Source organism: Scaptodrosophila lebanonensis, unplaced genomic scaffold, assembly GCF_003285725.1.
Source record: "Scaptodrosophila lebanonensis strain 11010-0011.00,11010-0021.00 unplaced genomic scaffold, SlebRS2 tig00000001-arrow-pilon, whole genome shotgun sequence".
In the NCBI taxonomy this organism is placed as follows: domain Eukaryota; kingdom Metazoa; phylum Arthropoda; class Insecta; order Diptera; family Drosophilidae; genus Scaptodrosophila; species Scaptodrosophila lebanonensis.
The window spans coordinates 7,895,746-7,915,685 of NW_022060529.1; the positions used below are offsets into that span (position 1 = coordinate 7,895,746).

Below are 19,940 nucleotides of genomic sequence, written 5' to 3' on the forward strand. Positions count from 1 at the left end.
GCTTGCTTACATACATTTGAGTCCATGTTTCTGAATGTGTGTGTGCGCCAGGTACTAAACAACATGACTTGTTGTTGATTTTACTTAAAAAGCGCTCTCTCCCACTCATTCACAAACTCACTCACTCTCCACTCATTGCAAAGTTACCTGTTGTTGGTGTATATCCAAACGAGATTCCTACACGCACGGCACTAACATAAATATATGTACATACATACATATAAACATTCGTATAAATACCTTAGTATATACATATGTACATATGTACATGCATATCTATATACATACATATGTATAATTAATTAGCTAACAATTATATTCGCCAATAGACTTGCGCCCGTTGGTATGCTGCATTGAGAATAAAAACTGGACAATTCCATTGCCCGAATTGACAACATTCCGGTTCCTCTCGCTGTCTCTTCGTTGCAGTTTGAGCCAAAGATTGGAGTCAGTGACGCCACTGTTTGCATTGTTAGTGTAATTTTCCCACGCTAGTCTCTCCAAAGAAACACACACTCATACATATTTATATATATGTGTACATACTTAAATACGTATGTAAGAAGACAACACAGTTACGCTCAATGAGCAAGTCAACTCATTTATACACATTCATATTTACTCTCCAGAGTTACCTGCGCAGCGACAACAACAAAAATCCGTTCGCGCAACCCCCGCTCGTACACACCTGTACAACATTGCGCCGTTTATCGTCGTATACGTACATTCATATGTGTATACATACATACATATGTATGTATGTGTGTCTTGTTGCTGCTTCTTCATTAACTACCAATAGAACTGCCTACGTACCTGCTTGTCTTTTAATTGATCGGCCATTTCATGGCACTGTATTTTAAAATAAAGAGAATTAACTCTACTCCAGTAATTTTCGTTTATATTTTCACTATTTTATAAATATTTTCTATTGGAATGTTTTAGTTTATCTGCCACTGCGTTACCAGCAACGAAACTCCCAATAGCGGCTACAAGACTAACTGGACTGAGCAATCTAAACCGAATGAGTCGCCGTTTTGGTCGAAAAGAGAGCACGTTTTAATGGATCTGTGTATGGTTGTGTGTGTTGCCTTACCTGAGCGGGAGAGAGTGCACAGTGGGCAAATATAGGTTTTTTTATTTTGTTGGGACTACGAACCTGGCTGGCACACATTTAATACTATAGTATAGTATGAGTCAAACGGTAAATTAAAGTTGTAATTAAAATAAATGTTTTATTTTTTGATTACATATAAAACAAATACAAAATTTGACATAGTACATACATATATAGTAAAACATTTAAATATAAGGAGCTATTACAAAATGATTTCGTTTTTGAAACTGCGACTCAATTCCTTGTGCGGCAAAACAATGCTATTCAGCAGAATCTTCTCGGCGGGTATTTGCACAAAGCAACCTGACATGCATAGAAAGAGATAAGTCAATGAAACTTTATATCAATAAAATAAAATTTAATCAATAGCAATTCATTAAGCAGTTACCATTACAACGCATCCTCCATTTCAATTCACAAAACTTACCCAGGATAGTTATAGAGGGATTCAGTTTGCCCTCATTGTTAAATAGAGGAGGATTTTCCATTTTGGCAAAAGGCTTGTTTGGATCCGGATCGCTGGGTGTGCCCTCCACACGTGCCCAAGCCCCAATTGTGGATCCGCGCCCCACAATCGAATGTAGTATTAGAGTGTGATCCTTGATTTGAGCCTGCTCTAGGATAATAGACTCCCGTATGCGCACACCCGGGCCAATAGTGACGCCCGGTCCAATTGCAACATTAGGACCCAACTGCAACAAAAAGATATCTTGAATTAATAGCTAATCATCCTAATGGTAATTTTCAGTCACTCACCACCGCTGAGTGGTGCACAGTGGCACTGGGATGCACATATACATCTGGCAGAATAGTACATATTAAGTTGCCATCGCCCTCACCCCGCTTGGTACCCACATTGGCTAAACGTTCCGGATGTGTTTTCTTGTACAATGCCAAATAGTGACGATTGGCGTAAATGGCCGAGCCGGCGGTCTTCAGTTGTGACCACCAGTTGGGCACCGGCATGGCGTATAGCATGTCAGTACCAGCCAGGGGCGTAAGCACCTCTTGTTCCCACTTAATGTGCCCCTGTTCCTTGCCATTACCATTACCATTACAATAGCTCACACAGCTGTATTCCTCGCCTTTAGCGTGGAATATTTGAGCCAGTTTGGTGAAAATATCCATGGAGCACACGTATACACCACAATTGATATATGTCGAGACATAGGAACTGGGCTTCTCCACATAATGCGACACTGCACCACTCGTCCGATCGAATACGAGGCAGCCATAGTGCAGCGACTGCTGATGCGTAGCCTCCGTACTCATGATGGTCACCAGTGCGCTGGACGGCCGTTGCGTATGGAAGCTGTACAGCTCCTGCAAGGGAAAGTCGGCGCAAACATCGCCGTTTAGCACGAAGAAGGCGCGCGGATTGCCGGCACGTATCTGATCGCGAAAGTGGTACATGCCGCCCGCCGTTCCGAGCGAGGTAAATTCTTGTAAATATCTAAAACGAACATTTTAGTAGCATGCATTGCTAAAGTCGCCGAACTCACCTGATGTTGATGCTGTAGAGATTTTGCATGTCGCCTACAAATCCCTCCATTTGTGACTGTTGGTAGTAGCCAATGATAAGGATTTCCTTGAGCTCGGGCAGCTGGACGCAAGCTTCAATGTGATGCTGAATAATTGGCCTTCCAGCTACAGGAAAAAGCGGCTTCGGCGTATCCAATGACAACGGCCGAAAACGGGTACCTTTTTGCGGTCCGCCAATCAAAATAATAGCCTTGAGCATGGTCTCGATTAGTTGTGTGTGCCGTTGCTAATAGAAAAACCCAAATACTTTTACTATTTTATATCTTATCTATGTCATTTGGGATTTGTGTTTACGTTGTCACGGCAGTGTTAAGAAGCGTGGAATAAATCAGCTGACTGTGCCCGGCAAGGCTGCCACTTGAAGGCATTTGCGTATTGGCATCGATATATCGTTGGCGATGCCAATGAGTTGCACTTCTGCCTATCGCTTATTTGTCATTCAAGTAAGAAGCAGCAGCCCGAACCCAAATGCTATGTAATTTTCGCAAATAGCTCTCGCAAATAACACTGCAAATAAGTATTGCTTTCACGAAAGTTTCTCTCGAGTGCAACGCGCCCCAACATGGCTACAGCCGAGCAGCTCGTGGCCCAAACTCTGCAGGCTGCCACAAATCCAAATCCCGAAATCGTTCAAAAAGCCGAAGCACAGCTGAGCCAATGGGAAATAGAACCGGGCTTCTTTCCGACCATCGCCCGGCTAAGCATGAAACTGTCCAGTGGCGGTGGGGAGAATGCGACTTCCAACATCGCCTCGGACGAAGTCAATGTGCGCTGGATGGCCGCAGTTTATTTAAAAAATGGGATCGAAAGGTACTGGCGTCCGAATTCCCGGCAGGAACTGTCCGCAGAGCAAAAGCAGCAAATCCGAGATGTCCTGCTTCAGCACTATGATGCCGAAGACGTTCCTCAGGTGGCACTGCAGGTGGCGGTATTGCTGGGTCGCATTGCCCGGATAGATTATCCACGGTTCTGGCCAGACTTAATGCCTGCGCTCATGAAGCAGCTTCAAGCATGTGGGAACGATGGTTCAGCGGAGCGACAACGGCGCATCCTATTGGCGCTACACTATGTGATCAAGGCGCTGGCGTCGCGTCGTCTGATGGCTGAGAAGCGCGCCTTCGAGGAACTGGGCAGCCAAATCTTTAGCTACCTCGCCTGGGATATTTGGAGCGTGCTGACCACGCGCTTCCTGCAGCTGGTTAAAACGGCGCCGGAGCCAGAGGCGCTAAACTGTCTCCAACGTGTCTACATTGTGATGAGATCGCTGCGGAAGTTGGCAGTCTACGGCTGCGCCAAGCCCTTCAAATCGACTGACCACATGAATTTCATAGAGCAGTTGTTTTCCCAACTGCGTCAGTGCCTTGAGTTGCGCTACGAGCTGAGATTGGCGGGGCGGACGACGGTGGTCGCAGAATTGGAACGCTTTGTGCTGAAAATGATGAAGACGCTCAATGAGTTTATGGAGCGGCATTCTGTGTCCTTTGCGCGCTTTGTTCCAGTGGCTCTGGACTTTAGCTTTCACTATGTCTTCCACGAGGGCACTGCCCTTATTTTTGATGCCGGAGAGCACATCAACTTTAGCAACTTTGCCATACAAGCGCTCAACATGCTAAAGGGCATTATGATGAGTGGCAATGATAGCATATCGCAGGATTCGACGACCAGTGGAGGTGCTTCTCTGGAAGACGAGCTGTTGGCAGGGGCGGCGCAGGCGCAAACGAAATTCTTCACCTGGCAGCGTATTACGTACATCTGTGAGAAAATTGTTACTCACTATTTTCTACTAACACAGGAGGAGCTGGAGGAATGGCAGCAGGACCCAGAGGGCTATGGACAGGACGATGGTGGCGGTGACGCCTGGAAGTATGCACTGCGTCCTTCAGTGGAAACACTCTACTTTACGTGCTTCACACAACACTCGTCGGTGATGATTGCCGAGGTGCTAAAATTTGTGCGCAAGGCTCAGCAACTGGAACTGAGTGCTGATTCCGATCTGAAAGCTATACTGTTGAAGGATGCCATATACAATGCGGTGGGACTGGCTTCGTTTCATTTCTTCAACAAGCTGGACTTTGGCGCCTGGCTGACTTCGCAGCTGTTAGCCGAGCTGCGCATCGATGCGCCCAATTTTCGAATATTGCGTCGTCGAATCATCTGGCTGGTAGGCCATTGGGTTGGGGTCCAGCTGCCGCGTGAACTACGGCCAGTGGCCTATGAAGCGTGTCTGCATCTGTTGCGCCCACAGGAGGACATGCCAATCAGATTAGCTTCTGCACGCACCCTAAATGTGCTCATCGATGACTTTGAATTTGCTCCGGAGGCATTCCATCCGTACTTCAATGCATTATTCGATGCCCTCTTCGTTCTGCTGCGCGAGTCTTGCGAGTGTGATACCAAGATTGTTGTGCTCGCTGCCATGACCCTTTTAGTGGAGAAGATGAGCGAATTTATTGAGCCACAGGCGCTGCAGTTTATCGCCTTTTTACCGCTGCTCTGGAAGGAGAGCGAGGAGTACAACATGCTGCGTTGTGCCATTATCAGTACATTGGAGCAGCTGGTGCGCACCATCCGAGATGTACCAGAAGAAATGAAGCCATTCCTCTACAGCGTTATCGATCTGAGCACAGATCTACAGGTAAGCCTCACCCACAGGCCAAGTGCAGACATCTTAATTAATTATTAATTATTAAATGAATTTGTTGCAGCAACGCTCTCATGTTTATCTCATCGAGGACGGCATCATGCTTTGGGTGGCTGTCATTGGCAATTCCACGGTGCTGACCTCTGAGCTGTTGGCCCTCTGCGATCACCTGTTGCCCATTATTGAGATGTCCTCTGAGAATTTACGCACCGTATTGCAGCTAATCCATGGATATATACTTCTCGATGCTCAGGCCTATCTCACACGCTATGGCGAGAGCTTTGTTAGCTATTGCGTGCGCTCCTTTGAAGACATAAGGACTGAAGGCATAATAGCAATGCTGCGCATCTTCGAGACTTGTCTAAAAACTGACGCGACAATGGGCCTGCGCCTCGTGCGACCCGCTCTGCCCTTCATCTTCCAGCAGGTGTATTTGAAACAGGAGTATCCCATGACCATGGGCTGGTATTTGACGCTTGTGGCGCGCACGCTCCTCATCGATCAGTCTGTTTTCATGTCTGTGATCCAAGAGCTGCAGAATTCGGATGCATTGGCTGTCATTCTGGACGTTTGGATTGAAATGTTTCCCCTTGTGCCCGACACGCACGCCGAGAAGCGCAAACTCTTCTGCCTCGCGTTCGCCTCCATTTTCGGGGACAACGAATTGCTTTTGGCGCGGTTTGCGCACATCATGCAGTTAATTGACGAAACCCTGGCGGAGGTCATGGACAAGCAGTACGCGGCCACCGAACAGGACCTCAACGACTCTGGCGAGGCGGCCACGTTGGCTACGCCCCGCTACTACGACTCTCTGGTCATCCACGACGAGCACGAGCTGGACGATTTTCAGCTGTGCATCGAGGACTTTCACTCCAAAACCTATCACGATGACCGCCACAGGCAGCTAGTGCTCAAGGATCCAGTCTACAAGATACCGCTCACTGAGTATCTGAAATGGCAGCTACAGACGCTGCAACAACAGTTGGGCGCTGAGCGTTACGAGCAACTTCTTCGAAATGTCTGCCCCGAAGTGCTGGAAAGGATTAACATGTATATCGAGCAAACGGTGCCCAAGGCGTGCGTTGTGTGCGCAGGAAGTGGCGATGATTCCGGCGCAGGAGGCGATCAGGCGGACAATGCTCCCACGATCGTTTGATGAACGTTACCAAAGTTGATGATGATCACGTCGAGTCAAAGTTACACACACAGACACATACCCACGTGCGTGCCGTGTTTGGCAGGCGCTTGAGAAGCTTTTTACGCTAAGTTATTAATGTATTTTGTATTGAAATTATATATTTTTAATTGTTTTCCTTAAAGCTCGTTTCCCTTCACAATAGCTGCTGTTAACCGTTAGCAAGAGGGATAGAGAGCGCGAAGCGAATTAAAAATGTGGAACTTGTGTCTGTGGCGTTGCCACACTGCTAAAATGAGGACAAAAAGCTCATTGTTGGTTGAAGACGGTTAACTTTAATAATTATTTGATTAATTCTATTGCCATGTGTTAATCTACTGCTGGTCGTCGCTCCATTTTACCACGCAGCAGCGTTTTTATTGTCTCATCCTTTTGCTCTAGCTTGCGCCGCATTTTCTCCAGCTCCTCCAGATTCCGCGCGTGCAGGCCGCGCAGCTGCGACTCCTTGTGCTTGACCAGCACCTCGAGACGACGGACTGCATCGTAGGTGTCGCGCATCTCCGCATTACCAGCCTCAAGCTTTTGCGCCCATTGAAGGGCAATACGTAGACGCGCCTTCAGTCGATCCCGGGCATGTTTTGCCTTCTCTGTACTGCGTTGCAACGCCACCGCCTTCTGTTGCATTTGCTCAGCGGTGTTGCCGCTCGTGGCCAGCTGAGTCTGCAGGGCATCTCTTTCCCGACGCATCGTCTCACAGCGGGCCTCCAGCTCGGTGCGCTGAGCCTGCAGTTCGGCGTTACGCATTTGCAACTGCTGCTGGTCCCGTGCATGCTCCAGCTTGAGCTGCTCCAGCAGCGCCTTGCACTGCTGTACTGCCTCCGCGTCGGGCGTGGATGCCTGCGCATGGGCTGCACTCTTCAGTGCCGCCAACTCGGATTTGGTGCGTGCATATGCAGCCTGCAGATGGTCCATGTCCAGCATTAGGGTCTGGACGCGCTGCTCATAGCAATGCATCACCTCAACAAGCTTTTCCTTGGCCAGATCGGTTTTGCGTATCTGTGTCTCGGCCTTGTCGCGGCAGACGCCCAGTTGTGCCTGCAGGCATGTGCGCTCCTCCCGCCAGCTGCCCAAATCTCGCTTCAGCGACTCCTGCGCCTGCAGCAGCCGCGTGTTCTCCTCCAATGCTCGCTTCAATTCCGCCGTAAAGTGGTCGAAATCGGCTCCGTACTGGGCAATCAAAGCGTCCTTATCACGCAGACTCTCATCATAAGCAGCCAGCAGCGGAGCCAGTGTCTGGGCAGGCAGTGCTGTCCACTCGGATTGGTTAATACTGTGGCTAGCTGTAGCTACACCCGCTGCCGATTCGTCTCCCTCCCTATTCCGTTGCTGCATTTGATCCTGATAGGATTCGATTTGCACATTCAGCCTAAAGACCAGCGTCTTTAGCATTTCCACATCGCTGATTAGCTTCTTGTTCTGGCCAATGCTCACCCCTAGCTTCTGGGTCAGCTGTTGGCAGCGGGCGCAATTGGCCACCTGCTGTTGACTCGCTGCCAGACGACGTTCCAGCTGGGCACTATGCTCGCGCAGCTGTTCATTCTCAGCCGCAAATCTCTCGTTGTAGTTGTGGACCGTCGACAGACGCTGGAGCAGTTGCTCCAACTGCTGGTCCTTGGCCTGCAACTGACAGAAAGCTGAATGAGTTGGCAAGGAAGAAATATTCCGACACTTACCACTCCATTGAGCGTGCGTTCCTGCTGCTTCTTTTTGCCGCTGCTGCCCGGCTGCGTCTCCTGCTTGTTTCTCACCTCCACCTGGCAGTCCACACTGCGTGATCTGCGATTGAAGTTCCCTGATATCGTCTGCAGCACCTTGCGTTGTCGCTTCGGTTGTTCCGGCTCACGCTGCTGCTCCGGCTGACTATCATCCGTCTGGTCCAGATCCGTGATCATTACGCTGCGCGTCGACATTATTCTTCGAATTTTCTCCTCATTAGCTAAGATTTGACAGACAGTTTTCCTTTGCTCCAACTGTCGAATCTCACTGACTCGTGTTTTGCTTTCCTTCTTCCTGTTCTTTTCTGGGCTGTAAACAAATGCAGGTTCGTCACCTGCACCCTCCCCCGTTACCATGGCGGCCACGTAGTGTTTGACCCTGTTTTGTACACACCCACACACCCTTCAGCACATGAAGTACACTTAAAAGAACTAGCAGTTAGTTTAGATGCATATATTGGAATTGAACGCAAATTAAATATGAAATCCGATTTGAGTTCTCTAACAGCATACCATTCATATTACAAAGTTGCGCTTGATCTGATATTTGTTATCCAGGCATACCCCATTTTATAGGTAATCGTACTCCGTCTGTTGATAATTCTAATAACTGTATAAAACCATTTTTATACCCTGTACCCAAAGGGTAAAAGGGTATATTAGTTTTGGGCGAGTGTGCATGGAACACACAGAAGGAGGCGTGGCAGACCCCACAAAGTATATATGCATGTATATTCTTGATCAGGATGACAAGCCGAGTCTATCTCAAAAAGTATAAGAGCTAGAATAACCAAACTTGGTATCCAGATTCTGCTAAGCCCGAGAAAGGACGAGTTTGTTCATTTTTTCTGATGCACTCCCCCCCCCCCCCCCCCCCCCACCTACCCTATTCACGAATTTCTATAACTCCCGTAATTCTTAGAATTTTGTAGTAACACGCAAAGACACGATGATGTAAGTGTATGCTGTTAAAACTGTAGATAAACATGTCTTCTGTGTTATTTATTAATGAAATTAATTAATTCAATTTTTTTTAATAATTTAATTTTTAAAAAACAATATAATTTTTTTTTTTTTTTGTGGAGAGTACAGGCTATTTTACTGTCGGGCTTGCGCGACTGTAGCGTTCTATCTTGTATTATACAATGCTGGGATTCGAACTATCTCTTAAGGTCCAATAAATTTTATTTTTTAGTGCTATCCGAGGCTTAGGTCCAAAGGTAATTCACCGGTGAACCCTAATCCAACACTTAAATTTCACTTCCCTTGTACATGCAGCACTAGAAAAAATGTTCATGAATAAAATCGGATGACTATTTCATATAATTCTATATATTATAGCTTTAGGCAAAGCGCTTATTGCAGTCAAAAATGCTTTCGCATTTTATGATATATGTATGTATACTATATATTAGCAAAGTTCAGTCACTTTGAATCAATTCAATTATAACTATTATTGGAGTTTTACAAAATATTGAATCTATTAAAAACATTTTTAGACATTCAGAATAGGTGTAGTGTTCCTGTCATCCATTACAGACAATACAATTTATACGTTAATTTTTTTTTTGGGGGATGGTTAATTAATGACACCCCTCATGCGCTACGCCACTGCTTTTTTTTTCAGAAAGAGCGAAAAGCTTAGCAGTCTACGCTCTTAAAAAAGCGTTGAGAGATTCGGCAGTTTTTTGGGGGCGGATTTGTGCATCAGAATGGCGCGTCGCGTATCCCTGCAGGTGGTTTTGACTTTCACTTTGCCATTTCTTCAACGACCATGAGTCAAGGACCCCCAGGTGGCCCCTCTCGAACGGGCGGGTGAGGGGTGCGCATAAAATGAATGCCGAGCGGCATTGGTGCGGACACGGTGGGTATGGTGCGACTTTTTTCTAGCTGTTGTTGTTGGGCTTGTTGCTCGACATTTTCAAATTCCATTTTAATTTTATGACCAAACGCGTTATGTTGATTGCAATTTTGCATTCAACTGACGAGGGGTTGACCCTCGTTATGCTTACGACTTCCTCTATAGTTCGCGGCTTGCCAATTGCTCGGGTTTCCATTTTCTGAGCTCACCACAACAACAACGACAAGGACAACACCGGAACAGCAGCAACAAAAACATTAATCAAGCTACAGCAGTTGTAGCGTCTGTTTTTCATTCTCCCACTTTGCTTTTCATCAACACGATATCAATATCTACGAGTATTGTGTAAGTTATTATTATTATTATATTTACAGTTTCAGTGCGGCTGGATTTATGATGAAATATGATCGTGCTATTGCACGCATTAATGCCTATTTCCATTTTGCAGGTATTTTCAGCGATTTGTCGCCAATTTTAATAAGGAGCGGTCAATTCACAGATATCCGATTATATTTTTGTTTTAATGTAGTGCCATAAAGTTAATGTTACTTGAGTCTTTAAGCGTCCAACTTGCAAACATTTGCGTTCACTCGTTTGTTTATTCCAATATTTGGCGTGGTTATATATATATTTATGTATTTTTTCTTTTTGGCTAAACATTTAAGTTCAATATTATTTGTTTATTATCACAGAATATAGTTGCTTGTATTCTGTAAACAAAATTGTTATTTTTACACAATAGATACACCAATAATCCAAATAGTGCGAATTACAATTCTTGAAATACGGGTGCATCAGAAAAATATATAAATTTGTCCTATCTCGGAGTTAGGAAAATCTAGTAACTAAGTTTGGCTATCCTAACTCTTATACTTTCTGAGGTCCTTTTATTGATACAGAAAGGAAATGTTAAGACCCAATGGTCATGAAAACTAAAGTAAATTTAAAATATCATTTGATTATTTAATTTGTCATATATTTAGCTGAATTTAAATATAATGCAATACAAAATACAACGAAGCCAATCAGAAAGTCGAGTTGAAAATTATTTACGAACGATGCGTTCTTTGCAAATGTCACGGAGATTAAATGCCCAACTGTTGGCAATCAATTATAATAAATGCAAATGAACGATTGTCTGCATTCCGGCGCTCATGAGCAGGCGCATTCCGAAGGTCCATTACCGAAGCTGCAGTTTATGGCGGACATAATTTGGATCTTATTGTTAAACATTACTGCTATTACAGCAGCAGGACAGCTGTCCATGTTTTTTTTACGCAAATCAAATGCCGTGCACAGTGCAGCACAATATCGACAATACTATACACACTATAATACAGAAATCAGCGCTCGACAGTCCTCTGCTGTTACAATTAAGAGCATTCTGCTGGAAAATTAAATTCAAATACATACACACACGAATACAAATTAAAATATTAAACACACTTCTGGAAACAAAATCGTCGCGAATATATATAAAAAAAAAAAATACACACCACAATTTGCATAACCATTGTAACTGAACAGCAGCAAATAGCCAGAGGGCTAAAGGGACAGTGGGTCAGTCGCCCCATTGAGCTAACCGTTTAAACTTATTAACGTACCCATTTGGATAAATCCATCGTAGATTCCCGACTGTTTAAGCGCCCATTTGGTTGCCAACCCCAAACAACCAGCTAGCAAAGGCCCAAACTCGCAAAGTCGGAAAGTCCCACCAAAAATCAACGATGACCCCAGCGCCAACACCAACCACCAACCAACCACCATCCCTACACTAATAACGATTACGACCCCAACACGACATCGTAAGCGAATACAAAATAAAACCTTGACGCACAAAATTCGCCCCCAGGACTTGTCCGTGACGATGCAACAGTGTAGAATGCTTTATGATCGACCCAGTTGGAGGACGATTGGGCGGCGCAGGAGCTGTGGACACACCAATCAGTTAACAGTTCATTTGGCAATGGCCGTAACATTGGCTATTGTGGCGTATACGCAATGTTAAGAATTTCAGGAGTGGAAGAAGGGTAGAACTCTGGCTCGGTGCAAGTGCAACTATTGGGTTGCTCGAATAGTCATGACTTGTGCTTTGTCTGCTTTTCACATCTTTATAAAGAGCATATATATTAATGAATATTAAATGGTCCATCACCCATTCTTTCTTCATAGATAAATCAATTTATATCGGGCGGCTTTCCTTCCTCTTTGTAAAAGCGAAAACGCAAAAGTTAATAACTAGCAAAGGTGAACGTGAAAGGTCAAGCAATTGCAGTGGGTTCCAAATGACGAATGATCTTCGATTGACTTCATTTGTTGCTTTCTTGGTAGCAATCGAAACAATAATTCCACCATATTAGGAGCACCACCAATCTCGGATTATTTTATTTATCAATTTCTTAAAAATAACAAGACCTACTGCAAGACTTTCATTAAGAACAACATTTTTACTACCATACCTTGCTTGCGTTGCTGCACCTTTAAAATTTAATTTTTTTCATTCAATTTCTTAGCCCCTCGTAACTAAGCACATTTCTCATTAGACCATTGATTTGCTGTGATCTTTGTTAAACTTCTTCAAGCACAGAATGCATTGTAAGGTAGACTTACAAAATTCGGGAAGTTTCTGGTATGTTCCTGATCCGATGAGTCGAGTAACAACAATCCTGGAACCGATTTGTACAGTATTTTAATATTTGAGCTCAATCGCTGGAAGGTGTTTTATATGTAAGAGTGTAGCTTTTTAAATTATTTACAAGTAGATGATATATAGTATTTATAGCAAAAACATAATTTCGTTGATTATTGAGTATTTAAAAGAATATTGAATAAGTAAACAAAAATGGTTTCAAATGAAATTCAACTGGAATTCAACAGAAATTCATTTATTCAGAGCCCATCAACGTCATTTGTGTACGTTCTTTTCTAAAGAATTTGAAAACGGTTTAACAAAAGCTGATTCTTATGAAAACAATTCTATTGCTAGTATGTAGGTTTCTCGAATTTCGAATTATATATTTTTATCACAATTTCACTAATCGTTCTTATCCTTGAACTCGATGTACCCCACTACCAATTTGTAATTGAAGGAGATTTTTGTCGGCATTACCTCACTTGTATGCATCACGGCTGTAGCTTTGTTTGGCCCTAGGCTTGCATATTTTGTTATCGGTTTTAGACAGCACAGGCACAAGGCTCACATGCTCTTAGGTGGCTTGTGTGTGTGTGTGTGTCACCAACTTATTGAAAATTGCAAACGCATGATGATGAAGGCCAAAATGAACTAATCGCCCGTGCTTGGTCAGAGCTTGCGTTTCTAGCCACACACCCCCCTTTGATAGCACGTTTTTGTATGCCCAGCAGACTGCATAAAAGTGTACATACATTCACACAGAGAAAATATAACTACAATATATTTTGCAGACTACATTAGGCTAACATGTATGCCATTTGACTATTTTATTTATATTTGAAGCAAGAATTGAACATTATAGGTCTATAGCTAAGTATTTTGATGTTAAACAAGAACAAAAAAATAAAAAAAATTGCTTAAATATATATATTTGAATTAATTTAATTTAATTAATAAAATATATCAGACGTACCCTGAGAAAGTGGTTCTCGTATCTATGTTGCTATATGTGCAGCTTAGAGTTGAGGCAAAGCATTGTGCAGACACAACAACAAGAATTCCAAGAATTACACGATTTATGGAAAATCACTAATAGCGGGAAAGTGGGTAGTGCATCAGAAAAAAGGGGAACGTGGTTATTCTAGCTCTTTTACTTCCAAAGATCCTTTCATTCATACAGATGGGCTCATCTTGTCATTCTAATTAAGAATGTACTCAGGTATTCCTTGGGTACGGGGTATAAAAAGGTGCCTAAGTCTACTATTTGAATTTCGCAAAATAATAATTTTTCAACCCACACAAACATGTTGATTGATTTTGGACAAATTATACTTGACGTTTTTGTGAGTGTACGTGCGTGTGGATGCACTTTTGAGTGATAACGAAATTTTTCCTCTTGCTTTCATTGCGTGAATGTCTCTCCCTCTCGTGAGTGGGTCTATAGAGGAGGGGGGAGAGGCGCAGTTTGCAGTGCAATCGCACGCTTCAATGCTCTAGTGTTGGTTGTTTTGCGTAAAGGTCGTACAACGAGCCAACCAACCACTTGAAAACCAATACACACCCACCCATACACGCACAGCGAATTTCAATGTCTTTACAACATTTTCAATGCGCTTGGCTTGAGGCTCTGTTTTTTGTTTTTTCTGCACCCGGAGTTTCTGACACCAACACGCTCAACAAGTGTTTGTGTGTGTGTGTGTGTGTGTGAGGGTGTGCTTTTTGTTTTTGCATTTGGAAACCAAAAGAAAACACAATCCAGATAATGCTGCAACAACATGTTATTGTTGTTATTGCGACTGTCAGATAGGCAAGTCCTTAGCAGGCTTCGACTTTAATTCAGCCTTCTGTTTGCTTTTCGGCCAGCTGAACGAAGAAGCAAACAATTGTGCACGCTAGGGTCGGCCACACCCAACTAATGTATACCCTTAGCCCATACTCCCCACTCTTTCACAAAAAGTAAACCTCAAACACGAAATTAAAAGATCCTTAGGCTCTACATGTTTTACTTCACCAATTTTTATGAAACTCTAATAGGTTACTCTACTAGGGATATGGGCGGACAGGCAAATAATATGAGCAATACTTTTTTAAATTTCAAAAGAATGCAATGGACATAATATTAATGCAGCAAATCATAATAATAATTCAATACTAAGATATAATTTCATTGTACCAAAAACCTATTTGCTATTATTCTAAGTAATTCAAAGTTTCATCTCCCTATTTGCTTTTTTTTTAAAGATCTCGATGGACATGCCTAGTACTCGTTATACTCTGTTGAAAGGGTATACGAAGGCGATTTAGCAGTTGGGCCGGTCATCAACAATAATAACACAGTCCAGTCCACAGAACACCAACAGCAAAAAGGGAAAACAAATGAAAAAATAAAGAAAAGTGCGCTTTTTTTGCACACGTTGCTTTTGCTGGTGTCTTCTGCGCCTTTCATTGTCATTTTACTTACACTTAACAGATTATTTTGTCTGCCCACCATTTTTTCGACAGCTCTGACGTCGCTTACTTACTTACCTTTAGCATTTGAGAAGCGGACGCGCGTAAAAATTATGCCACAATTCAAGGGAGCCGCGGCATTTAAAGAACGTCGCAATGGGGCTATAAATATATCTAGAATTCAATGAAAATGCCGCTAATAATTTACAGCCAGCCATGTTGTAACGTCCTGCCGCCATGCCACGCATTTCGTTTCCTTTTTCAACCATCGTGCGTACTTTGACATTGACTGAGCCTGTCTGCCTTATAAAATAAACAATGTCTTGCCAACTTCCTATTTCCGTGTAGGAGACATTTGCAAGAAAGCTCACGAGGTGCCCCGTAGCAAACATAAAAGCGCCAAAAGGGAAGCCAGCGACAACCTTTTCTCATTTCCGTTATACAGCAGGATCGCACATACATGCATACTCGTACATACACCACACAGACACACAATTACACATACATACAATGGCACACTTGTTGCTGTTACCTTTCAAGTCAGCCGGCTCAGAAAAACCAATTTCTGGCATTTCTCTCAGACACGAGACAGTTGGTGGGTCCTCGGGCTTATTGCTCGACCAACCGTTTCGGTCGTCTCACCGCTTACTGCTCTGACGTGTTGATTTTGATAAGGCGCCCACCTTGTACACCCCCACAGCTCCTTCACCTTCTGCTTTTACTGTCTTTTACTATCCGCTGATTTTTTTGTTGCCGAAATTCGTGTCGGTTGGCGTCACCGTTGGCACTGTTGGCTGGGCAAATAATCATACTTCAAAGGCAATAAATCGTTATTTAAATTTCATTTTCCACATTGCTTAAAGTTCCATTCCATAAATTCCAGTTTGGTGTTTGTTTGGCAATTTGCACATGGGACCCCAGAAAGTATGCTTTAAAAATGCGACCTCTTTGGTTATGAGTCCCGTGAGCTTTCTTCAAATATACGAAATGCACGAGTAGGCACACACACACACACATATACATATATACCCATCTGTATCTATGTTTAACCGCCTATTTGTGTGTATAGAGGTATGTTTATTTTATATTTGGCTAACTGTTTCGGCTGGCAACTATAGAAAGCAGCGTTGTTAACTCGGACGCGGCCCACACAAACATTTTGGATGTTTGTAGCTAAGCAAACGTTAATTTTCTCTATAAAACATTGTGTAGCTTGAAACCTTTTATGTGAGCTTTTAAGACATTGCTTTAAGCTGGATGTTAAGCGCTTAATCTGGGGACAACAAAGGAGGCAGCGCTGTGACATTTGCTTTGTCAGAGACGTAACATTTCAAGGACTTGTGTAGCAATCATATTTTTATGACGATTATCAACAGACTATGAATGTGGGCACTAGATACTCGATTGATTTAGCATTTGTTATATTAATAAGTTGAAGCTTCTGATAAAATTTGCCTATTGGTGGCTAAACAGATTTTCTAATTTAATAAAAAAATACACAAAACGATATGAAATTTCTTTAAAGTAAGTCTTCTTGGTTGATTGTTTTAAGGACACTTTCCAGACCGCTGGCTGCCATTTGGTGCTTTAAGTGGACTTTGATTTTTTTTATTTATTTTTTTTATCAAGCAAATTTGCCTATCGCATAAACGAGAGGTATAATGTTCCCCCATAGTAGTCATTCGTTCATTTGTTAGCGCCAAGATCAGCTCTTCAGGAGTCGCCAGGCACCTGCCTGCGTCATGCTGTGACACTTTTAAGTGAATTACCTTCAATTTCTCGCTTTACATTTTGCGTCTTGATTACATTGCGTATATTAAGCTTGTAGCTATATCCTTGCTTAATCCCTGTTAAGTTCTTAATCGATTTGCGCGTGGCGTTGTGTCTCTTGATTCCCTCATGAACACCAACTTCATACCCCAGTTTCATTTATGACGCCACACAAAGCCACCATGCAATGCCTCTGGTGCCTTCCATATCGCTGCTACATTTTCATAAATTATTTAAAGTGTGTAAATATTTGTGTTTGTTGTTGCCAGGGTAATGCTTTTGGCTTTGTTGACGACGATAGCAGTGTAGATGGTCACGAAGATGATGGTGATTATGATGATGATGTGGGGAGGGGGCCGGTAATGATGATTATAAAGCCAACTTGGTTTTCATCCCCCCAATGATATCAATTTCTAGTGTTGATATTTTCGTTGCTACATACTTGTAGAACTTTAAATTAGTTTGGTTTTCTTCTCTTCCCAAATTAAAAAGAAAAATGAACAAAATTATAAATGACAGCGAAATAAGGCAAAATAAATAAGAAAATATTTATTTATTTTAAAAATGGCAGCGTAATTTTCAAAATTGTCGAATGGCTGTAAGTGACGCATGAAAAGCTGGAAGAAAGGAGGCGCGGGCCTCATGCTTAGTTATAATAAAATGAGCTCATTGAATTAATGACTGGCGGCTTGGAACAAACAAAATAAATACGAAAGATATACAAAAGGATGTTCGGGTAGAATATGCCCTATTCTTTCCCAAACTTGGAAGCAATAAAATCATCTTGATGCAAGTAAAAAAAATCGAGGCTCTTGTTTATACAAATGAATTAGCCAAAAAGTGTGCTACAATTTATTTTAAGAACGTTAGACTAAATATTGCCAATAAGGCTGTTCCAGAAAAAAAGAATTACTTACATCATTAAATAATTAAATGTAGTAGCATGTTGTTAAGAAGAAGACAATGTATGTGCAAATTATTTGCTTGTCTGATCATATTTCAGAAAATTATGGCACTCTATTACTTACCTTTCTTGCGGCCGTTGTATATGTTAGCATTATTCAGTTATTCGCTTTTTAATTCGTAGGAAGTGCTTCACTCAGAAACTTTTTCGGTTATTAAGCGATGTTGCTAAGTGTTATGAGCGGATTTGTAACCATGTTGATGGCCAGAACCGGAAGCTGAAAGCCGGATTCAATCAATCAATCAACGGCCACTCTGTTCCATTGACAAGACAGAGTTTTATCTCTCGGTTCGAAGTGAGCACGTAAGTTAATTATTGAACTTTTGCGCTTGATTGATTTCCCAGCAGAAGTGAAAAAGAAATACCAGAAGACATTTAAAGTTAGACTGGCAGGCAGGCAGGCAGCCTGATAATTCCGTGCCTTTTTGCGATTGCAGTCAAGCGTTAAATCCAACAATGTCGTTGGCCTACGCCCAATTCAACACCCACTTGGCATTGATTGACAACAAGCACTTAACGCATTTTTGTCGCAATGGCACCCAGTGGAGCTTTTAAAGCGACAGACTGCTTCAACTGTCGTTGTTGTTGCTGCTGTTGCTGCTGCTGCTGCTGTTGGCACCACCACCATGCTAATGACCCACAAGTGCGCAACAGCTGAATCAAACATGATTTCTCCCATCTACTGGTCCAATACGCCACTGGCAGCTGAAAATTTGTACGCGTTTCACACGCATCGGGGCCTTGAACTCATGCATCCCCACACACCCCTATATTCGACCGAATGAAAACAGCGTCTGGCTGGTTAGTTTTTCACAACAAATACAGCGAATTGTGTGGTTTTGCCCTTTTATTATGTTTTTGACACACCAACAACAAGGTTCATGCACTCGGATTTTGTTGTGCTTTGGATTAGCTTTGCTTTAAGAGTTTGCTTATTTTTTGTTTGGCAAGATTTCGCTCTGTATGATCAGCATTATTAATGTGTGTGAAGTTTCCAGCTACATACATACAATATACATATCTATGGTTTTGTTACTCTTATGATTTATTCTGTTTGAATAATTGATTTCATTTGCTATCGATTCGTTATATTTTCATAAAACATGCATACATTTAGATAATATATAGTTATATATTTCAGAAAAATATATTAATAGTTATAAATAAAGTTCATTTACACCGACCTCACAAAAGTCATCATATAATATTCTGTTCAACAAATTAAAAGACCAGTCAGTGTAAATGCCTTCTGATATCTGAAGCATTCTTTCATTATACAATATTATTTTTGTACATGCATTACATTGTTTGGATATACACGTACAATAAATTCGGTGGGCATTTAGTTACTTCGCTTTAAAGATATTTATAGAAATGCAATGAAAAAAATGAAAAACGTATAGTTTAAAAGCCCCGTCAACATGGCCCATTGGGGCGTATACTTAATGTAGTCAACTTCACCTCCAGGGATTACACATTCGCCATATTAGTTGGCGAACTTTTGAGTTGAGTTGTTTTTGTTGTTGTTTCCGTTTTCCGTTTGTTTTTATTTTTATTGCTGGTTTCAGTTGTGCAAATGCGCCATTTTGCAAACAAAAGTTTAAGCAAAATAAACTTTTTGATTTACATAGTTAAATCAATTTTACTGCGTTTTATGATTGTCTGACAAAAGGTATGAAAAAAGCTCGTTATGGCAATAAGAAAAAAATAAACAACATATGGTAAATGATGTGAGCGTTTGATTTGCAAATAGAGTTGAATTTGATTAAATCCCTTGTTAGCAATCGCCCCTTACGTAAGCCTTCATATGAAAATAGTTTGATTTTATGCAACATACTTATTTGTTTAATACATTCTAAAATGTAGAGAGATTCACATTCCTTACTTGGTATATATGTATACATATATTCATATCTTGTTTTGTAATATAAGCGTATAAGTTTTGTTTTAATGTTATGATAGTTGTTGAGTTTTGTTTCTTCTTACTCTTCAGGTAGAGACACAAGTTTACTCCGCCAATCGGTTTTTGATTGGCTTTTCAAATGAATAAGAAAGAGA

The 19,940-nt window shown here is 42.2% G+C and overlaps 3 protein-coding genes across 3 annotated transcripts; 1 reads left to right on the top strand and 2 right to left on the bottom strand.

Annotated features, from left to right (window-relative positions):
- Window positions 1–1,206: 1,206 nt before the first annotated feature.
- On the bottom strand, window positions 1,207–2,919 carry LOC115633803 (mannose-1-phosphate guanyltransferase alpha). Its single transcript, XM_030531285.1, has 4 exons — window positions 2,617–2,919; window positions 1,871–2,567; window positions 1,542–1,806; window positions 1,207–1,417 (listed from the first exon to the last, which is right to left on the bottom strand). The coding sequence occupies exons 1-4, from the start codon at window positions 2,853–2,855 to the stop codon at window positions 1,317–1,319; spliced, it is 1,302 nt and encodes a 433-aa protein (XP_030387145.1). The 5' UTR covers window positions 2,856–2,919; the 3' UTR covers window positions 1,207–1,316.
- Window positions 2,920–3,120: 201 nt separating this feature from the next.
- LOC115623668 (importin-11) lies at window positions 3,121–6,616 on the top strand. Its single transcript, XM_030518138.1, has 2 exons — window positions 3,121–5,291; window positions 5,362–6,616. The coding sequence occupies exons 1-2, from the start codon at window positions 3,219–3,221 to the stop codon at window positions 6,451–6,453; spliced, it is 3,165 nt and encodes a 1,054-aa protein (XP_030373998.1). The 5' UTR covers window positions 3,121–3,218; the 3' UTR covers window positions 6,454–6,616.
- Window positions 6,617–6,801: 185 nt separating this feature from the next.
- Window positions 6,802–8,415, bottom strand: LOC115634484 (protein Cep89 homolog). The gene is made up of 3 exons (XM_030532220.1): window positions 8,166–8,415; window positions 7,250–8,115; window positions 6,802–7,165 (listed from the first exon to the last, which is right to left on the bottom strand). The coding sequence occupies exons 1-3, from the start codon at window positions 8,400–8,402 to the stop codon at window positions 6,802–6,804; spliced, it is 1,467 nt and encodes a 488-aa protein (XP_030388080.1). The 5' UTR covers window positions 8,403–8,415.
- Between the last annotated feature and the right edge of the window lie 11,525 nt (window positions 8,416–19,940).

Bases quoted from the DNA above. Each gene is read 5' to 3' on its own strand.
- LOC115633803 (XM_030531285.1), bottom strand. From the start codon at position 2,855: ATGCTCAAGGCTATTATTTTGATTGGCGGACCGCAAAAAGGTACCCGT. The intron at 2,568-2,616 runs GTGAGTTCGGCG...TGTTCGTTTTAG, and splicing joins CTCTACAGCATCAACATCAG to ATATTTACAAGAATTTACCT. The intron at 1,418-1,541 runs GTAAGTTTTGTG...TATGCATGTCAG, and splicing joins TCCCTCTATAACTATCCTGG to GTTGCTTTGTGCAAATACCC.
- LOC115623668 (XM_030518138.1), top strand. From the start codon at position 3,219: ATGGCTACAGCCGAGCAGCTCGTGGCCCAAACTCTGCAGGCTGCCACA. The intron at 5,292-5,361 runs GTAAGCCTCACC...AATTTGTTGCAG, and splicing joins ATCTGAGCACAGATCTACAG to CAACGCTCTCATGTTTATCT.
- LOC115634484 (XM_030532220.1), bottom strand. From the start codon at position 8,402: ATGTCGACGCGCAGCGTAATGATCACGGATCTGGACCAGACGGATGAT. The intron at 8,116-8,165 runs GTAAGTGTCGGA...GCTTTCTGTCAG, and splicing joins AACGCACGCTCAATGGAGTG to TTGCAGGCCAAGGACCAGCA. The intron at 7,166-7,249 runs GCAGCAGTTGCA...GCGTCGGGAAAG, and splicing joins CTGGAGCATGCACGGGACCA to AGATGCCCTGCAGACTCAGC.